Raw genomic sequence first — 20,503 nt, forward strand, 5'->3', positions numbered from 1 at the left:
ACTGTTAAACAGCTAGCTTGCAAAATCCCCGCAAGTCTAAAAATCAACTCTCATAAGTGACAGGATACAGTCCACCACTGGAGGCTGCCTCATAGGGGTGTCAATCATTTTTGGAGCACATGCTACCCGGTAGCCCATGCTTAGATTATTTAGTTCTCATAACAGTGCTATGAGGTAGAAACTATTTATCCCTATTTTAGGGGTAAAGAATACTGTTGGAGTAATTAAGGGATCTGTGTATGGACACACAGCCTGTATCCTCTCTACTAGACTGTCCTTCTGTTTAGTGAATTGAATCCAAAAAGGACAAGTACCACAAGGCATATAACAGATGCTTAATTAATGTTACTTTCCCTTCCTTCTTTACCATTTCTATGAAAACTATATTGGTAGGAAATGTCCCAGACCAGATCCCAGACATCCCTGGAAAGGTCTGGTCATAGAACAATCCCAGAAATATTTTTTAAAAAGGTATTTTTGAGAATATACACTAGATATTGGGGAAGGAAAAAAAAAAGAACAACAGAAAAAATTGTAAAGATACAATAAAGAGCAGGTATAGTTTCAAGTACTTCAGGCATCACATTGTTGTCTAATGACCCATTTAACATCCTTCCTCGATGGTTCAGCAGATAAAGAACCCGTCTGCAACGCAGGAGACACAGAAGACATGGGTTCAATCCCTGGGTCAGGAAAATCCCCTGGAGAAGGGAAATGGCAACCCACTCCAGTGTTCTTACCTAGAAAATCCCGAGGACAGAGGAGCCTGACGCCCTACAGTCCATAGGGTTGCAAAGAATTGGACATGGCTGAGTGACTGAACACGCACAACCCATTTAACAAGATAAGGGTTTTAAACCTGAATGCTTCCTCCCTAGGAGGGCATGGGCTACCCTCACTAACTTCTTGCCCAGTAAGAGGGCTTTGTAATAATTTACCAGCTAAATGAGAGCCTCTTCCTTCCTTGCTGTTGGTGCACCAGGCAATGTGAAATTCACAGGTGTTTCTAAGAGTTTGATACACAGCTATCATTAAATATTTGGATCTAAGTGGATACATTATTATACATTTTCTGCCAGAAGAGTATGAACATTTTTCCTCCTATGGAAAACTATGACCATAACTTGGGTTGGAGGAAACTCAGTTGGGAGGATTTTGCTAAAGGGATTGGGTCTCTTACCCACTGGTCTTTCCCTTCCCACCTTCTCCTACCTGACAAAGTTGTCACCATGAGATGCTGGAAACACCAGGGACTTGCTTGCTTGAAGGGAAGATGGCCATGTAATGTACTCAGTTCTGACCAATGAGACTTGAGGGGAAATGTGTGAAGCAGCTTTTAGGAACAATTTTCTTTGGTGAGAAAGTTGGAAGCAAGCATGAATAAATTCCATATCTCCTTATTTGCTTTTTGACCTTGTCATCTGAGGGTGACAGATTTGGAATCTAACTAGGTGGATAGCCTGGAAATATCTGCCTCCCTATTTCTTGTTAAGCAAGATAAAGAAACATCCTTATTGTTTAAAGCCTCTTGTCATGTATTCTCTACTTTGCAGCCCAAAGCATCCTATACCAATTAAATGGATTATCAAGTTTACCCACTAGAATTTTAGTGTTAGAACCCATGATCACCAAAATCCTATGCATAAGAAAGCTTTCTGCTGCAATTAATTCAAAGTCCTAACTCCAGCAGCTTTGTATAGGGAAGTTTATCACTTCATGTGGCAGGAAGCAGAGTCAGGACAGGCTTTAGGTGGCAGGCATGCCCCAGCTTTACTTCTCTGGTGGCTTTGGTCCTCAAACCAGCCGACTGCCAAGTTCCAGGCACCATAGCCCAACAAGACAGTGCCTGGTTGAAGAGGAAGACTTGTCCATTCCTGTGTCTTTTCAGAGCAGTGAGGATAGTTTCTCTGTCAATAATGGTTCATTTTCCATCCTTTCCTAAGTCATTCTCTGGCAATGGGAACATAAGATCTCCATGGGCTACATCTGGGTGGCATGAATTTAGAGGAAACCACGCCAAAGATCAAGGGTCACTTCTCTTTCCTCTGCTTAGAGATCTTTCATGGATCCTGGGGAGCTTGTTTTCTACCTAGAATCTCTGCAAGTCCTAATTGATCTTTTTTTTTTTTTTTTTTCCTTTTTCTGCTAACTTAGTTTTGAGCTTTAGCTTACTCAGATTGCTCCTAACTGACAAGTGGTTTCTCTTAAAAAACACATGGATTCCTTCTGTTTCTGGGTCCTGAATCTATGCCTGCAAATGGTAAAATGGGTATAGTTTAAAAAAAAATTGGATGCTAATTTTGGATCCAAAGGAAAAAACCTCGAGTACAAACTACTGTTTTCATGGATAAAAATGTTTTACCTTGATTTGTTCTTCTGAAACTGGTCAGGAACCTGTGGTCCTTGTCCGCCAGGCCCATGTCCTCTGCCTGTTTTTTGTCTGTGGAAACCTTTACCCAATGAATAAATTTAATCAGAGAAGTGAGAGAATGCAGAAATAAAGGAAAACAGTCAGAGGAGACCGGATAATAACAGTTTAGTCATTAAGCAGAGTCAAGGACCTTTAGTTCCCTCTCGAGGGCTATAGATAATATTCTGAGCCATATCCTGTGAGCTGTCTTATAGATACTGAAACTCATCACGTGGAGACGTTAACTGCTCGATGACCAGACTGTAATCACGACATAAGCTGCCACAGTTTCGAGAACTGGCTTCAAAAAAATGGAAACAAACTGACCCTGGAACTGAAGATTAACTCTACCTAAAACAATTAAGATGACACTGGTCAGACCACCGATGACCAATGCGAAGATGCCTGTCAGAGCTAACTGTGCTGTTTCTGCGTGGAGTGCCCTCCCTCTGTCTATAGAAGCTCTTATCCCCTGATGGCTGGGGTTGAGGTGAGTGGCAGTTGGCCTTTAGATACACCGTCCCCCCTACCCCGGCTGGTAGCCGGCATCCAAAATAAAGCAAACTTTCTTTTCCACCCACCTGACCTCTTTATTGGCTTTTGAGCAGCAAGCAGGCAGTCCCTGCTTTCTATAACACTTCTTAAGCATATTTTTATACTTACCAAGAAAATAGGCACCATGCCTTTAAGAGGAGCTGTCTGTCAGATTTCGTGAGTGATATAAAGTTACTTAAGGAATAAGAAGAATTAGATGTGAAGTGACTTTTATCTGGGGAAAACTTCAAGATTGAATTTGGAGGCAAGAGTGAGTAGAGAAGAGAAACTTGTGTGTTGAGTGAACCATTTCCTCATTGGATGAAAGCCCTGCTGTTTCCATTACCCCTCACGTCTCCTTCACCTGTGTTCACAGGTGCAGCGATTAACCACCAAAGACTTATTTTGTGCCTGATTTCTACTGCTTTTAACCAGAGGATCCCCTGGGTGAATTGGGGGCTAGCACTAGCTGTTTCTGTTGTCATTCTAAGACTGCCCTGTATCCCATTCCTCCCTTCCCCCATCCTAAAGGACCCAGGGTCCACCCCACCCCATACAGCCTATGTTGTGGGGGACCCCCATGTCTGTCCCCCCAGCTTTGGGGTCGGGGTAAGTCAATTAGGAGTCTGCAGTCATTGGCTCCGAGGAAGCCTGTGGCAGACATGGCCTAGTCAGGAGAAAGCCAGGATTAGTTTGCTCGGAATGTTATGGCAGACACAATCTCTCTCCTTCTGTGGATATGGAGTTGGGTGTTGCTTGCACTCTGCAAGGCAAAGAGAGATTGAAAACAAAACAAAACAAAGCAAAAACAGATGGAAAGAAACTCAACCAAGACAGGCTGGAGGCCTGACCTGGCTCTGGACCTTGCAGTGACCAGGGTCAAGAAATCTCTTTATTGTTGATTGAGTTTTCCATTAGCAGCCACCCAAAGGGCCACAGGGACAGAATGGCTGATGCCATGGGCTGAGGGAGAAGCTGCTTTCAAGACATTCTAGTAAGTAGGCCTATGTGTTTCATAAGTCTAGGTTCCTCAAGGCAAATAAGTGTATTGCCCAAGAAAGGGAGGAAAATGAATCCTTTGTGTTGGAGGGTTGAAAAGAGAATTAGCCTGATTTCAAGCCTACAGCCACCGGCCTGGGAGATAAAAATGGTTTAGGAATTCTTCAGAGGCGGAGCCCACACCCATTCAGAGGCAGCCAAGGTGTGGGGAGTCTCCGAGGGGACCAGCTGAGCAGGCTCCTGAAAGGACCAGGCAATTAGGGCATCTGGGGCTGGGGTGAGCCTGGCAGAATGGCCATGGAGGAGCCTGTTGCCTAATCAGGAGGCTTGTCTGTGTCCCGATTCAGCATGAAGGGCAAAGGGTAGAGGATCAGTGATCTTCAGTCACTCTGTTTGTTAAAATGCAGATTCCCAGGACACTCACCAAAGCCACTGAATCAGAATCCCTGGGAGCACAGCCTGGAAACAGGCATTTCCAAAGGTATCCCAGCTGATTTGGGGATGAGCACCATTTGAGAAGGACTTCTCAGGTGGCTCAGTGGGTAAAGAATCCGCCTGCGATGCTGGAGATGTGGGTCAATTCCTGGGTCAGGAAGATCCCCTAGAGGAGGGCATGGCAACCCACTCCAGCATTCTTGCCTGGGAAATCCCATGGACAGAGGAGCCTGGTGGGCTACAGTCCGTGGGGTCACAAAGAGTCGGACACGACTGAAGCAACTGAACACATACCCTTTGAGAACCCATCTTAGAGTGTGCAGAGGGTTAAGCTGAGGAAGCAGCCCAGTTGTCACCAGCCAGCCAGGAGAATGGCTGAAAGCAGGTGGCAGGAAGCCCAGAGTCAGGGTTCTAGTTGACCAGCAATAGAATGCCATCAGTTACTATTTGTGTCAGGTCCTGGGAAAGGAGAGGTCTTAAAATCCCTTCGAGTTAATCATCTACACTTCTTAGACCCTTGTCCTGACTGGATCCCCCTGCCAGCTTTGAGTGTGGAGACACGGGTGATGGGCATACTGGCATTGAGCCTGTCAGAACTCCCTGACTGGTGCCAGGGTCACATGGTTCCCATGACGGACTTCACTGCAGACTGGCTACAGCGTTGACGTCATGTAGCCTCTTCTGCTGCTGTTTTAAAAGTACACATAGGGTGGTTTGGCAGGGCAAAGATTTTTACTGCCACTGTTTACAAAGGAAGAGAGAAGCATGGAATTATTAGATTTGTCCAAAGTCAAGCGACAGGGAGTCTAAGGGGGAATGGGAACTAGAGTGGTGTCTACCTGTGACCTGATGAGCCCTCAAGGTCAGTAGAGGTCACAGCCTAGGCAGCAGATCCCCAGGTGGGGCAGCCGCTCCCTCTATCATTATTTGAGTCCTGAGTGTTCTTCAGTTAAACAAGCAACAGAAATACAAACAACAGGGAAAACTTTTTAGCAGGCACCATTAAGAAGAATGCAGGGCTGGAATCAAGAGAATGGAGTTCTGCTCCCAGCTGCAATCCATCAGCATTTCATGATCCTTTCTGAGCCTCTTCTTTCATCAGCAGAGTAAATAGCAGGAATTCATGGCAAAATTATCATCTAGGACTTCTAATGGTAGGTGTTTCCTTGTCAATTTAAGCCTTTCTAATAGAGTCCAGTGGTCATGTATGGATGTGAGAGTTGGACTATAAAGAAAGTTGAGCACCAAAGAATTGATGCTTTTGAACTGTGGTGTTGGAGAAGACTCTTGAGAGTCCCTTGGACTGCAAGGAGATCCAACCAGTCCATTCTAAAGGAGATCAGTCCTGGGTGTTCATTTGAAGGACTGATGTTGAAGCTGAAACTCCAGTACTTTGGCCATCTGATGCGAAGAGCTGACTCATTGGAAAAGACCCTGATGCTGGGAGAGATTGAGGGCAGGAGGAGAAGGGGATGAGAGAGGATGAGATGGTTGCATGGCATCACTGACTCAATGGACATGGGTTTGGGTGGACTCCGGGAGTTGGTGATGGACAGGGAGGCCTGGCGTGCTGCAGTTCATGGGGTCGCAAAGAGTTGGACACGATTGAACTGAACTGAATAGAGTAACTTAGAAGAATGCTCTGTGTACATTTTATTCTGGTGGGTTTTAGATTTTTCAGCTTCAGTTAATCTCCTTTGGACCATACTTCTCATATTCATCAGCACAGTGAAATTAAAGAAGGCTTCATTCACCATTTACAGGCTTGTTTTCACTTGCTACATGAAATCAGTTGCTAAACACTTGATCCCATGAAGGGATTAGCTAATAGACCCCTTCTCTTCATGCTGCATAATTTTAGAGACCTCCCAAGGGAATGAAAATGCATAGTTTATTAGGATTCGAATTTTATTGCTGAAATTCTTCATTAATTGAGAGGAAAGAGATACAAATAGGGATCAAGTTTACCGCCAAATAATTTTGTGTTTCCATTTGATTGGATTCAGTAGTTTAAAAAAAGAAGCCTCCTACTTAAAAATATTCCCTCAGTGTAAATATTTATGTGTGTATATTTTCTTAAACCTCGATCTTTTTCCATTACATGAGATAGTTTTCATTCTTGGTATGTAATTTTGTTAAACAACCTATCGTCCTCAAAACTAACCACTCTAATAATTTCCTTGGGGATTAGTAGTTTTTCCTTTGCAACAAGTATGTAAAATATTTATTGATTCAGAGTCACATCAAATTTACTTTCTTGGCCAATAACTGTGCTATTTTGGGTATCAATCAATGCCTAAAGACACTACCTCTACAATAAACTGATTTGTGAAGTTGTCGAATTCCTGTGGGAATGAATTCCATTTGGTCATATTAAACTTCTTATTACCATCAGTTCAGTTTAGTCGCTCAGTCGTGTCCGACTCTTTGCGACCCCATGAATCGCAGCACTCTAGGCCTCCCTGTCCATCACCAACTCCCAGAGTTCACTCAGACTCACGTCCATCGAGTCAGTGACGCCATCCAGCCATCTCATCCTCTGTAACTACTGATATATAATAATACTTGAACAAAATTTTTATTGAGATATAGTTGATGTGTAATTTATATGTTTCAGGCATACCACATAGTGATTCACAATTTTTAAAAGTTATACTCCATTTATATTTATTGTAAAATATTGGTTATCCTTCCTAAGCTGTACACAATGCATCCTTGGTAGTTTTGTGGTCGCTCAGAGTTGGACACGACTGAAGCGACTTAGCAGCAGCAGCAGCAGCAGCCTTTTTGCCTCTAATCCCTTGTGCCTATCTTGCCCCTCTTCTCTCTCCCCACTGGTAATCACTAATCTCTATATCTGCGAGTCTGCTTCTCTGTTATATTCACTAGTTTGTTTTATTTTTTAGGTTCCACATATAAGTGATATATCTTTCTCCGATTCATTTCACTAAGCATAATGCCTTCCAAGTCCATCCATGTTATTGCAAATGGCAAAAGTTCATTCTTTTTTATGGCTGATTAGTGTGTGTGCGTATATATATATGCTAATATATATGTGTATGTGTATATATATATATATATATACACAAATACATATGTACACCATATCATCTTTATCCATTCATCTGTTGTTGGATACTCTCTGGAGATTAGCTTTTAATCTTCATCTTAGCTGTTCTATTTTTTAGGAATGGTATAATCTGAGGTACAGAATGGGCTTCCCAGATGGCACTAGTGGTAAAGAACCCACCTGCCAAGGCAGAAGTCCTAAGACAAGTGGGTTCAATCCCTGAGTTGAGAAGATCCCCTGGAGAAGGGAATGGCAACCCACCCCAGGATTCTTGCCTGGAGAATCCCATGGACAGAGCAGCCTGGTGGGCTACAGTCCACGGGTCGCAAAAGAGTTGGACATGACTGAATAAGATATAGCACGAGGTACAGTCCAACCATGGTTTCTAGGCAGTTGCATTTAAAACATTTAATTCTTCTCCTCTTCTTGGTTAAAGAATAATTTTTCATTTTCCCAGAATGAGATACTCCTAGTCAAGTCATACACAATCCGCCCTCAGGCTGAGGTAAACCAGAAGGGGACCAAGGGCCCATTTCCTTTATGGTCATGTGCTTGGAGAATCCTGGGAAATTCTGGATAAGAAGTGGGTTCTGTCACCTGCAGCTCATAAACCCTCCAGAGTTGCTCGTAACTTCTCTATGGCTACTTGTATTAATACAGTCGCAGCCCCTGAAGGGAGGAAGAATGAGGGTGGGTTCCTCCCATGGCTCAGCTTCCCAGAGCATGTGCAAATGAGGTGCAGGGCAGGGCCCCCCCCTCCCCTTTCTCTCTGCCGCAGGAATCCTCAAACTCTAGGGGGCATCAGAACCACTCGAATTACCCTCAGTGCCTGATAAATGGCTAATTTTTCAGTCCCCATTGCCAGAGTTTCTGATTCAACAGAACTTTGAGGATGAGGAACCTGCCATTTAACCCACAGGGCAACAAGATTTTTATGTATTAGTTAGATGTATAGGTGGACAGAGAAGCAAACAGTTAATATTTGAAATATCCTAGAGGAATGCCTATTCCAGGAGTAGAGAATTCACAGAGACTGTCATTTAAGGCCCACGTGTGTGCATGTGTGTGTGGGGGTGTTGGTTGGGCTTACTAAACACAGCTTCAATTATCTTTATCGCCCATTGCAGAGGATTTGTTAATTAGCACAATTCACATTAGAAATATTTATTTCATGGTGTAATGAGAGGGGTTCAAAATGTGTAGATAGGCTGAGAAACAGAGCCTTCCCTTGCATGAATAGGGTACTGATTGTCATAGTTTTAGGCAAACCCATGTGTGTGTGTGTGTGTGCGCGTGCCCATGTGCACACACATCTGTGTGCCCAGTCACGTCTGATTCTTTGTGACCCCATGGACTGAGGCCCGCCAGGGTCCTCTGCTCATAGAATACTGGAGCTGGTTGCTATTTCCTTCTCCAGGGGATCTTCCAGGGATCTTTACCAGCCGGGCCACCAGGGACCCCAAATAAACCCATAACACCTATTAGTTCAGACCCAGGTCTTCGAGATCCATTGCCCATAGAGCTGAGAAGAAGACCAGCCTAAGCTACCCATACCCAAGATAGCTCAGCAGCCTTATCATCTGGACCCCAAAACTGAGGATTTATTTTTGATTGCTGTTGGGTTCACAGTTTGCTGTGGAACAACCATGTTTCTTATAAATTAGGAGAGTTATACTGTAACAGTGCAGGGCGGGTAAAGATGGCAGAGGGAGCCCAGAAGTGAATCACTGGAGGTGGACACTGCTGAGGAGGGCGGAGGGTTGAGTGTTCATGATAGAGCTGAGTTTACTAAAGAGAAAGAGGAAGGAAATAACGACTTTATCTGAAAAGAGGCCAAAATGGAGAAAAATGGGAATAAGAAAGTATTTGGGGTTAATTAAAATGAACTCAGAAACTTTCTTATAACTCTTCCTTGCAAATTGTGAAAAGATCAACATGGGGCAATCACCCTTAGAATAGCATTTCTGATTAGGGTATTTTAAATGCTAATTGCCTGCTTCTGTGTATATTAAACCTAATGGACACACTTATATCTTGCTGAAATGCATGTTAAAATGCATTAGTTTCTGATGCCCCAGTTGGATGCCTCATAAGAGAGACAAAACAGTGATTTTCAGTGGGAAAGGAAGGCCCGTAGGCCTGTATATGTGTATGTGTGTGAGGGTAGGTGTAATTAACACAAATTATGAAGTGAAAGAGGAGAGTGAAAAAGTTGGCTTTAAAGCTCAACATTCAGAAAACAAAGATCATGGCATCTGGTCCCATCACTTCATGGCAAATAGATGGAGAAACAGTGGAAACAGTGTCAGACTTTATTTTTGGGGGCTCCAAAATCACTGCAGATAGTGGCTGCAGCCATGAAATTAAAAGACGCTTACTCCTTGGAAGGAAAGTTATGACCAACCTAGACAGCATATTGAAAAGCAGAGACATTACTTTGCCAACCAAGGTCCGTCTAGTCAAGGCTATGGTTTTTCCAGTGGTCATGTATGGATGTGAGAGTTGGACTGTGAAGAAAGCTGAGCGCCGAATAATTGATGTTTTTGAACTGTGGTGATGGAGAAGACTCTTGAGAGTCCCTTGGACTGCAAGGAGATCCAACCATTCCATCCTAAAGGAGATCAGTCCTGGGTGTTCATTGGAAGGATTGATGTTGAAGCTGAAACTCCAATCCTTTGGCCACCTGAGGCAAAGAGCTGACCCATTTGGAAAGACCCTGATGCTGGGAAAAATTGAAGGCAGGAGGAGAAGGGGATGACAGAGGATGAGATGGCATCATCGACTCAATGGCCATGAGTTTGAGTAAACTCTGGGAGATGGTGATGGATGGGGAGGCCTGGTGTGCTGCAGTCCATGGGGTCGCAAAGAGTTGGACACGACTGAGCGACTGAACTGACTGACTGATATGCTTTGAGGATTCTCTCAAGCTTTTTGATCCTGTTTTGCTCTCTGTAGATAATGTCACTGCTACAGGAAATTTTCTAAGTTCCATGACTTTAAATCCCATCTATATTATATCTGCAGCCCTCATTCTTCCCCCAAAGTACGGAAATGAACATACAACTTCCCGGCAGACATGTCAAACCAACATGATCCTAGACTGTGTGCTGGTCTCCAGCACACCTGTTCCGTCTCATTGTTCTCTTCGGTAAATGGTGTTATCCTTTTTCCTAGTTTGTAAGGTTAGAATCATTCATGACTCTCTGTTTCTCATAATCTTTATCCAATTTATCAGCAAGTCATCAGTTAAATTATATCCTTGAAGTCAATGATTTCTCATTACTTTCACTCTGTCATTCTAAGCTGAGACAAAACACCATCCTCCCTTGCCATACTGATTACTACAACAGCTAAAGTCCTTGGGCTTTTCCCCCAGAGTCTGTTTAAAACACAGCAGCTAGAATTTCAATAATAAATATGATTGTTATTCTCCTACTCAAAGACCTTCCCCCTCCCAGTGGTTTTCCATTGCACTTAAAATGACATCCAAAGTCTTTATCATGGTCTCAAGGTTTGCCATGATCTGAACCCCAGGTATTTCTCTGAACTTTTCTCCTTCTACTCTTTCTTCCTTGTGTATTCGGCTCTTCTTTGAACATGTCAAGCTCATTCTCACCCAGAGCCTTTGCAAAAGCTGTTGCTTCTATCTCACTAGATTTTACCCTAGATATCTACATGGCTTGCCCACCCTCTTCAAGTCTGTGCTCAAATATCATTTATCATCAGAAAAGCCTTCTGTAACCTCTGGCTCTAAAATAACATTATCCAGCTTTATTTTCTTTATGACATTATTGTTACTGACAATATATTTATTTGATTCTTTCTTTTCTTTTCTTTCTATTTAACCTTCCTTACTACAAGGTATAGTGCTATGAGGACAGGCCTTATGTCTCTATTGTACATGACATATTTCTAGCACCTAAATTGTGCCTGATGTTTAGTAAGAACTCAATAAATATTTGTTGAATGAATTAATAAACTTCCAAAGCCGCCCTAAACAAATTGAGGTGATACTTTTTAAGCCATAAATCACAAAAGCCTTATAACTTTCAAAATATCCTGTGTACTTAAAATTTGGGGGGGAATAATTTTAGAGTTACAGAAAAGTTACAATGATGGCATAGAGTACTTCCATAACTGCTTCACCATAATGTAATGTTTCCATATGCACCTTCCCTTAATGCTAACGTCTTACATAACCCTGGTACACTTATCAAAGCTAAGAAACTAACACAGGTGCAATACTGTTAACTGAACCAACTCAATTCAGGTATCATATGTTTCCCCACTATTGTCCCTTTTGCATTCTAGATGCAATCCAGGATGCTACATTGCACTTACTCACACGTGTTTCCTCTAATTTGTGTCAGTTTCTCATTCTTCCTTTGTTTGTCATGATCAGGATAGTTTTGAACAGCACTGGTCAGGTATTATGGAGAATGTACCACGTTCTTTTTGTTTGCCACAGAAGCCAGTGTAATAGAAAGTCACCAAAGGGGAACCCCAACACCCACTGAAAATTTTGCTCTAGGTTACTCCTTGAGGGTTCCTGTGAGAGCAGGAACTCATTCACATATGTAGGAGATTTGGGGGCTAGGGAGACCAGGAGAACAGGGATTAAAGGCGAAGAAGCTTTTTTTTTACAGTAGCTCCCAGCAGATTTTCCATCACGTCCCTTTTGTCATGTGACATGGCCACAGAAACGGAATCACCACGACTAGCTTAGTTTAATGAAGATCCACTCTGGATCTAGACCATCCTTGACTCATGTTGCTAGAAGGGGGAGAAGCCAGCAAAGATGAAGGAGGAAGTGGAGGAGCATCAGGGATTGGGATGGGGCAAGGAATGGGTTTGGTAGACAACAAACTTTCTGTTACAGAGTCAACTTATATATTCTGTGTACCCATAAGGCTCAGATAGGTTATGGCCTCCTAGGAAAAGAACATGTCACAAGCGTGGTGCTTATCAACAGATGGCTGGTGTGAACAAACTATGGTAGAAATCATACAAGGAAACACTGCCCAGTACATGGAACATCATGGAAGAATCGCAAAGGCGTTATGCCAACCAAAAGAAGCCTGACAGACAAATGTGTACTGAATGCTTTCAATGATATGACATTCCAGAGAATGCAGAACCGTAGGGACAGAAAACATCAGTGGCTGCCCAGTGAAGGTGGAGGGAGGTGATTGGATGCAAAGGGGTATGAGGGAACTTTTGGAGGCTCATGAGAATGTTCTGCAGATTAAAGAGAAAATGGCTATGGGGTCTTGGGTGATGGCATGAAAAGGGGCAAAAGAACATTGTAGAACATTTTGAGCATAGGGTACAGTTCTGTTGTCTCGAGAAATAATCATCCACCTAGGCTTTGGTTTGGGCAAATGGTGCAAATTTCATTTCTGTGTTCTTTGGAACATCAATTAGGAGTTGGCAAACACAAGACTGCAGAGGGCTGAGAATACCCTATGAGCTGAGCTCTGGTTCTTAAATATTTGTAAAAGTTCTTAAATTAATTAAAATACAGTTCTATTAAGGAGAAAGCTTTGCCAAGTCTTACAGAGGGGGTTTCACAGAGGGTTTTACAGGGGATGGTATGTGATCATTTGAAGGGGATGGGGCTAATTGCTTGCGTGTGCATGCATGCTAAGTCACTTCAGTTGTGTCTGACTCTTTGCGACCCCATAGACAACACCCTGCCAGGCTCCTCTGCCCATGGGATTCTCCAGGCAAGTGGGTTGCCATGCCCTCCTCCAGGGGATTTTTCCAACCCAGGGATCGAACCCACTTCTCTTATGTCTCCTGCGTTGGCAGGTGGGTTCTTTACTGCTGGTACCACCTGGGAAGCCCAACTGTTAGTAACTGATGGATTTTGCCTCAATAAAGGATCTTTCTAATTGAAGTACAACACTACATTTACCAAGGTCCTAACCAGATGTACCTGTAACTGGTTATCAAAAACTGTGGGGATCCCAGAATCTAGCAGCAGGGGCACAGAGTAGAGGTGAGGGACAGATATTTTTGGCTGAGGTGACCAGTGCAATATTTCAGATCATGTCACACAAACAGCTGCCTGTTCTGTGATGATTCTGGCCACAAGATCCTAGATGGGGGTGCCTGAAATCATGCCTAGAAGGTGATCTGATGAAGAAGCGTGGTCCAAAGAACCGATGTGAAGAGAATCCCATGGTTCGTTTGGGGCTGGTGTAGGTTTTCAAAAACTTGTTATTGTTGATGTAAATTTTCTCCTCTGTGCATTGGTTGTATATATACATATCCTGACATCTTGATTATTAATTACTGGGACTTTGTAAATATAAGTTCCAATTTGACATAACATTACTTCTGAGTTTCAAAACATTACCATTCCAGCCCCATGATATAAACACATTCCCAGACACACGACTTTCACAACCACAGATCAAGTACTAAACTGCAATTGTAATGGAAAGAGAAAAAAAAAATCCCCTTCATATCACAGTTAGCTTGCTTGCCAGAGACCCCTCCTGAGAAGGAGATTATGCTATTAGTAGTAACAGAAATGCTGGGCATTCTATGAACGAAGTGACTCACAGGTTGTGGGTTGGTCACAAGTTGTTGGAGGAGGTCACAGTGAGGATGTGACCTCTGGTTGACCTGTGAGCTGAACCCCATCTCCCCATCCTTGGAATGAACATCCTGCCCACATTATCACAGTGTTCCAAGAACTGTCACCTTGACAGAGTAAGGAATCGTTGAAGCCATCTGGATGGTATACATGACTAAGCCCAGGTAAGACCTCTAGGTAAGATTTCAAGATTCTGGCAGGGTATAGAAATCTACTTGCCTTATAGCCACCCAAGACAAGCCTCTCATGTAAATTCCCTTGCTTCTGACAACTGCCACCTGCCAATCTGGAGTGCTGCTGCTGCTAAGTCGCTTCAGTCGTGTTCGACTCTGCGCGACCCCAGAGACGGCAGCCCACCAGGCTCCCCCGTCCCTGGGATTCTCCGGGCAAGAACACTGGAGTGGGTTGCCATTTCCTTCTCCAATGCATGAAAGTGAAAAGTGAAAGTGAAGTCGCTCAGTTGAGTCCGACTCCTAGCGACCCCATGGACTGCAGCCTACCAGGCTCCTCCATCCGTGGGATTTTCCAGGCAAGAGTATTGGAGTGGGGTGCCATTGCCTTCTCCCGCCAATCTGGAAGAGTCTGCCTTGTTCTTCAGTCTCTCCCTGTCCTCTAGGGTCAGTTTTCAAACCAACACAAATGTTTGTTCAATGGCAGAACCCCAGGTCCCATCACTAGAAATTTCTACTCAGCAGGTGTGAGGAGGTACTCCAGAATCTTTACTGCTAAGCTGTAGTACCTCAGGTGATATGGATGCTACGGCCATCGAGAAAGACCCTTTTGAGAAAGACCTCTTTTTAAAATATCTAACCAGGAAATTTATTTTCTTTCAGGGTTTAACAGGGGGTAAAATTTAATTCAGAATTTTTTTTTCCTTTTATTGCCAAAGTGCAAAGAAAATCTTCAAAGTGTTTAATATCTTACAATTTATTTTTTTTGTTTTTTGATGTTTTATTTATTTTTTAAAATATAAATTTATTTATTTTAATTGGAGGTTAATTACTTTACAATATTGTATTGGTTTTGTAATACATCAAACAAATCCATTACATTATTTTCAGTAAGGCCCACAACTACATATAAAAACTGAAGATTATGATCCAAAAGAAAACAGCTCTTAATTCTCAGACAAGAAGACTACACTAAAGAGGCGGGGAAAAGATGAGCACTTGAGGAAAAGCAGCATCAGCTGTCAAGTGTCACAAAATCACAGTCCATGGAAATAGGCCACGTGGTATCAGACTCATTATCCTCCCAAATCCACGGCCATAAACACGTGCACCAAATGCACTGATCCTGTTGTTCTCCTACCTTCGCCTGCCAATGCAGTTGAGGCTAAATTGTCATCTCATTTTCATGCTTCTGTGTAATTTATTACCCTGATTGAGGGCTATGCCGCAGTCAATTCTATTACATAGTTTCCAGCAACTCCTTACTTGTTAATAAAATAACCAAAGGATTCAGGATTTTATCTATACATATATTTTACTTTATACTTGAGTTTGGGGAAAGACCATTATGTGCCATATGCCCTTAAGAAATTATTGTTGAGTGAGTGAACAAAATGTTGAGCTGAATCACATTATTGTATATATTCCCAAAGTAGCAAATCAAATTATATTCTCAGTACAGTGAACAGTGAGTTGATTCTTAAAGAAAACTCATGGTGAACATTTTTGAAAAGAGATGATTCTGGGTGGGGGGGGGCAGGGAGTGGGAGTGGAATGTATCTTTTTTGAAAATCTTTTGTCTTGCAATCATTTTGAATTACAAAAAGTTGCAAAAACAGTTCAAAGAGCTCCCCTACAGCCTTAGAGTTGTAAACATTTCTGAACCATCTGAGGGTAAGTGCAGTTGTGATGTCCACTTTACTCCCTCATTATTCAGAGTGTATTTTCTAAAAACAAGAAAACTCTCCTAAATAAATGCAGTACAACCTCAACATCAGGAAAATAACATCGATCCAATTTAATTCAACAGAATTCATTGAAGTTTTGCTGTTAATATCATTTACAGGTCTTGGATGCCATTCAAGACTCTTGCATTTAGTTGTCCCTTTAGAGTCCTTCAATCTTAAACAATCTTTAAAGATTATACATTATATCAGGAGACAACACAGGCTGATTTTTCCCACTACTGTTTTTTGTGTAAACTTTTGCCAGTTGATTAAGATGCTATCTCCCAAGTATTATAGCTGTAATGTTAATAAGTATTTCATGTGTTAATTAATAATGGATATATATTAATGATAATTAATGAATTTTTAGGAACATGCTTTGAGATTATAAATATTGTCTTGCTTATCAAAAGTTTATCCACTATTTCTAGTATCCATTGATGATTCTGGCCTGAATCAATTATGATGATGATGATTGCAAAGTGGTGGTTTTTTAATACTGTCTTTCCTTCTATTAATTGTTTTCCACTGGTGGAACTTCCTTTCTTTCTATTGGCATGGACGCATTGATTCCTATTTTGCACAAAGGTAGCAACCTGTTCCTGTCATTGTTTATTTTGATGCTTAAATGGTCCTGGATTTGGCCAGCAGGAACCCCTTCAAGCTGCTCCTATATTCTTTCATTTATTATTATTTTTTTTTACAGTAGGATCTTGCTGGTTATCTATTTTAACTATAGCTCAATCTCAAACTCCCAATCTATTCCTCCCCCCCATATTTCACCCCCCCCCCATTCTTTTGACATGTCTTCGTAACTATTTATGAAGGAAATGGCAACCCACTCCAGTATTCTTGCTGGGAGAACCCCATGGACAATGGAGTTTAGCTGGCTACAGTCTATGGAGTCGCAGAGAGTCAGACATGACTTAGAGGCTGGATAGCATAGCTCTTTAAGTAACTTATTTTATTGCTTAATAAAGTATTCCAGTTTCATTCCCTACACATGCAGCCATAGTTCCTCTTGGTAGAGAATGTTATTTAGAAAAGTCTGAGTTCTAGGCGTGTTCACTGTAGTAGGGGTGCTATTGCTCTCTCAGTGGACAGAGCTAGGAAATATATATATGTTCAGTTGTTCAGTCCTGTCCGACTCTTTGCGATCCCGTGCGAACCTGGCCAAAACACTAGAGTGGGTTACCATTTCCTACACCAGGGGATCTTCCTGACCCAGGGATTGAAATCGCCCCCCACCCCGCCCGGCTTCTTGTGTCTCCTGCATTGCAGGCGGATTCTTTACCCACCCAGGAAGCTCCTGATAACATCGATATTGCACACCGACCCTATGGTTACCGTGCAGAACAATCTTGTTTTATTTCCACCTGCAGCTTCCTGAATCCTTAACTAAGCATAAAATTTCAAAGCTCCCACATCGAAGAAGGCCCTCAGTTACCCTTTCTCATTTTCTGTTTCCAGCGTTTTCCTTCTTTCTCCAAGATTATCTGCAGACTTAAGTTTTCTTAAAAGTTCTTTCGTGGCGTACTCGAGAAGAAGACTCATAAAACGCTCCAAATGCAGCCTGTGGTGTAAATGGTGAATCAATAAAAATGACGAGGTAAGTAAAACACTATCCCTGACGATCGCGGCGGTCCATTTTAATTTAGAGGGCGCCAGCTACACGTCAACGAGGGATTCAAAAGCTACCGGGCAAACCGCTCCGGACCAGGAATCCCTAAGAGAAGACTGGCGCCACCGAAGTTTCCAGTGGTGGCCAGCTCTCGAAATTGCAGGAAGGAGCCTCCGTCTTTCTGAGCCGCTTCGCCAGTGTTCTCGCCGGCGCTTGTGTCAGAAATTTCTAGTCCCCCCCCCGCCCTTCCTCGGGCATATCTCCGTCTGGACCTTCCGCAGCGCTCGGAACAGGTTAGCCGGGCGGCGGCGCGCTGGGGACGCGCCCAGGTGCCTCGGCCCCGCCCCGCGCCTGTCGGGGCCCAGGTGCCGGCGCCCAGGTGCGCGCGGTGCGGGCTGCAGCTCCGCCCGATACCCGACAGCGGGCGCCGCTGCAGCAGCTCCGGAGCGGCGGAGCTGAGCGCCTTCGCGACTTGGGGCAGCTCCTGCGCTCGGCCCTGCTCGGCAGCGAGAGCTCCGCCCGGGCGCCGGGTTCCCGGAGCTGCCGGAGCGGGCGGGCGCCGAGGGGGCGGACCGAGCTCCGCGGACCTCGCCGGCCTGGAGCGGGAGAGGCGGGCGATCCGGGAGCGCCTGGGAGCGCGGAGAGCGGGGCCAGCCCCCTGCGCGCTGGAGACACCCGAGCGCCCCGTGCCTTGCTTGGCACGATGCGACCCGCCGCGTCTCTGCGCCGGCCCGGGGCTTCGCTTTCTGCTCGCTGAGCCCCGGCGCTCGCCACCGCGGAAATTCGGAAAGACCGGCGAGACGTGGGAGAGCCGCGCGGAGAAGCACCCAGACGGACCCAGACGTCCCCTCTGCCCCCAAGAGGCTGCCGACCCCTCGATCCCTGGGCTCCTCTAGCTTTACCATGAACCTGGCGCACGCTTGGCGTTAGGAGAAATTTCTGAAGCCGGAGGGGGAGTCAAGGAAATTCTTTGGTTGCTAAGGTAATTGTAGTTGTGACAAAAAAGGGGCAAGACACAAACGGGGGAGAAAGATGTTTTCCAACGCGATGCCCTCCACCCCTCCGGTTCCTGTGTGTTGATTTCATTTCATCTCCCGGGTGTGGATGCTTGTCCATTTCAGATACGTGACAGGTGCTGGTGTGTGTGTGTGTTTGGGACTGTAGAGGCACGAGCTTACATAAGTGGTTAGGCAAGCTGGCGTGTGGAGTTGTGTGGGGTGGGTGCAGGTCTGCACAGAAATCCTGTTCCTGGGTTTCTGGGTGTGAGGCACTCACCGGCCGGGGCGAGCTTGCAGAGGGTACGTGCTTTTAGGGACTTCTAGTCTACTGATAACGCGATCTCAGGTGGGGCAGCTTTACCTCAAAAGCAGCCGTTCATTAACTTTTTCTCTGGATAAGCGCGCCCATTTGTGGGTTGGAAGAAAAGAAAGCGGGCGGCGAGGTGTGGAGGAGGGATGGGTGGTGAGGTTCGCTGGTTTGGGGACTGCGGCAGGAGGGGCCGCGTGGATAATTTGCTCCGTGAGGATGGCAACTCGGGTTGCGTGACGGGACCGTGTTTACAGTCACTGCCAGGCTGCCTAAGAAGTGGCCCAGCGAGACAGGAAAGGACAGTGACCCAGAACATTTAATTTTGTCCAGAATGGAAGCTGCTGAATTTTATTATTATTATTTAATTGGATGGAATAGGAACGTTGTTTCTTTGTCTCTTGTTGAGAGGAGTGGCAAATTGAAGATATTTTGGGTCTTGTTCTTGGCCTGAAATTGTTCCCTCAGCATTTATCAATGCTCAGCAGCTGGATCTGCAGGTAGTTTCTGATCAATACCTTTTAGCAGTCCCAGAGTAAAACTGCAAAAATAAGCACTCCTAGGTAAAACCTAACAAACATTGGACCTTTTTCTTAGCAGAGGGTGGTGAGAGATGGAAGAAAAAGACCTGGGCTTATGGAAGAAAAAGAACCGGGCTTATAAGTGTTGGGATGGAGGGATGGAGTTAGAGACTGAGATACAAATTTGTGTGTGTTGTCAAAAAAGAAAAAAAAAAAAAAAAAAAAGCTAGCCTGAAAGGAAACTGGCAGATTTGACTTAATAGGTAAGGCTTTTCTGGATCACTTTTCACAGGCAGATAAGTAATTATATGGAGTTGGCACTGGGGAGGTTGGTGGGAAACTTTCTCTGAGCGGTACAGTCATTATAGTCTTGCTTCTTCTTTATTAATTTGTTGTTTTTGCAATGGGTGGGACTACCCTGTGAGAGAAAGCAAGCAGAGGACTGAGGGAAATCGGAGATTCTTCAGAGGGTCCTTGTAAGTAAAGGCTCACATGCTGAACAGCGAAAACCAAGATGGTGAATCTGTTCTGAGTTCTCCAATATGAAGCAGAAATGTTATGTAGATATGGTGAGCTTATGTACTGTAAATGTTAGCATATTACTACATATATGTATATACAGCCTAAATAATTTGTCCTTTCCTGAAAGTGTAAGTTCCAGAAATGTCAGCTGTGGTGAGGTATTTGGATGAACTAGGTGGCCACTGGTGTTTCCTTTTCCATAATAATTACATTTGTTCTTAACTTCACTTTCCTGTCTCCTTTAAGAAACTTTAATTAACATGCACTGAATTTATATTGCTGAGAGTTTCAGTGAAACAGTGCTAGGTCTTCTTCGAGCAACAAATTTGTCTTATCAAGTGAAACTTTACAACAATGCTCTTGTGGCAGAAATGTCTCTTTCAATGAGACAGTCCTTATTTTGTTAATTTATGATTTATGGAATGAGATAGCCAACATAGTTTTTTTTTTTTTAACTGAGCAAACATTTCTTAAGAAAGGAAAAAAAAATTAAAGGATATTTTGGGCAATGAAATTTGCCAGTACTTTTGAATGTCTTATTGTCCACAAGGACAGAATTTTATGTGACAGTAGAATCATTCTCTT

General features: G+C 43.8%; 2 protein-coding genes across 8 annotated transcripts in view; one reads left to right on the top strand and one right to left on the bottom strand.

The window, feature by feature from the left end:
* Window positions 1-12,822: 12,822 nt before the first annotated feature.
* LOC132660078 (uncharacterized) lies at window positions 12,823-18,901 on the bottom strand. Its single transcript, XM_060418245.1, has 2 exons — window positions 17,326-18,901; window positions 12,823-17,286 (listed from the first exon to the last, which is right to left on the bottom strand). The coding sequence occupies exon 1, from the start codon at window positions 18,473-18,475 to the stop codon at window positions 17,789-17,791; it is 687 nt and encodes a 228-aa protein (XP_060274228.1). The 5' UTR covers window positions 18,476-18,901; the 3' UTR covers window positions 12,823-17,286; window positions 17,326-17,788.
* The window catches only part of RGS6 (regulator of G protein signaling 6), a 608,791-nt gene continuing 605,955 nt past the window's right edge, over window positions 17,668-20,503 (top strand). For 5 of the 7 annotated variants that reach the window (XM_060418241.1, XM_060418242.1, XM_060418243.1 and 2 more), the window contains exon 1: window positions 17,668-17,863. The gene's annotated coding sequence lies outside the window, so the exon portion shown is untranslated. Of the gene's footprint in view, window positions 17,864-18,156; window positions 18,553-20,503 lie in introns of those variants that run through there. The other 2 variants (XM_042252721.1, XM_042252720.2) reach the window with 1 other exon arrangement.

This window comes from Ovis aries, chromosome 7 (assembly GCF_016772045.2).
Source record: "Ovis aries strain OAR_USU_Benz2616 breed Rambouillet chromosome 7, ARS-UI_Ramb_v3.0, whole genome shotgun sequence".
NCBI classification, from domain to species: domain Eukaryota; kingdom Metazoa; phylum Chordata; class Mammalia; order Artiodactyla; family Bovidae; genus Ovis; species Ovis aries.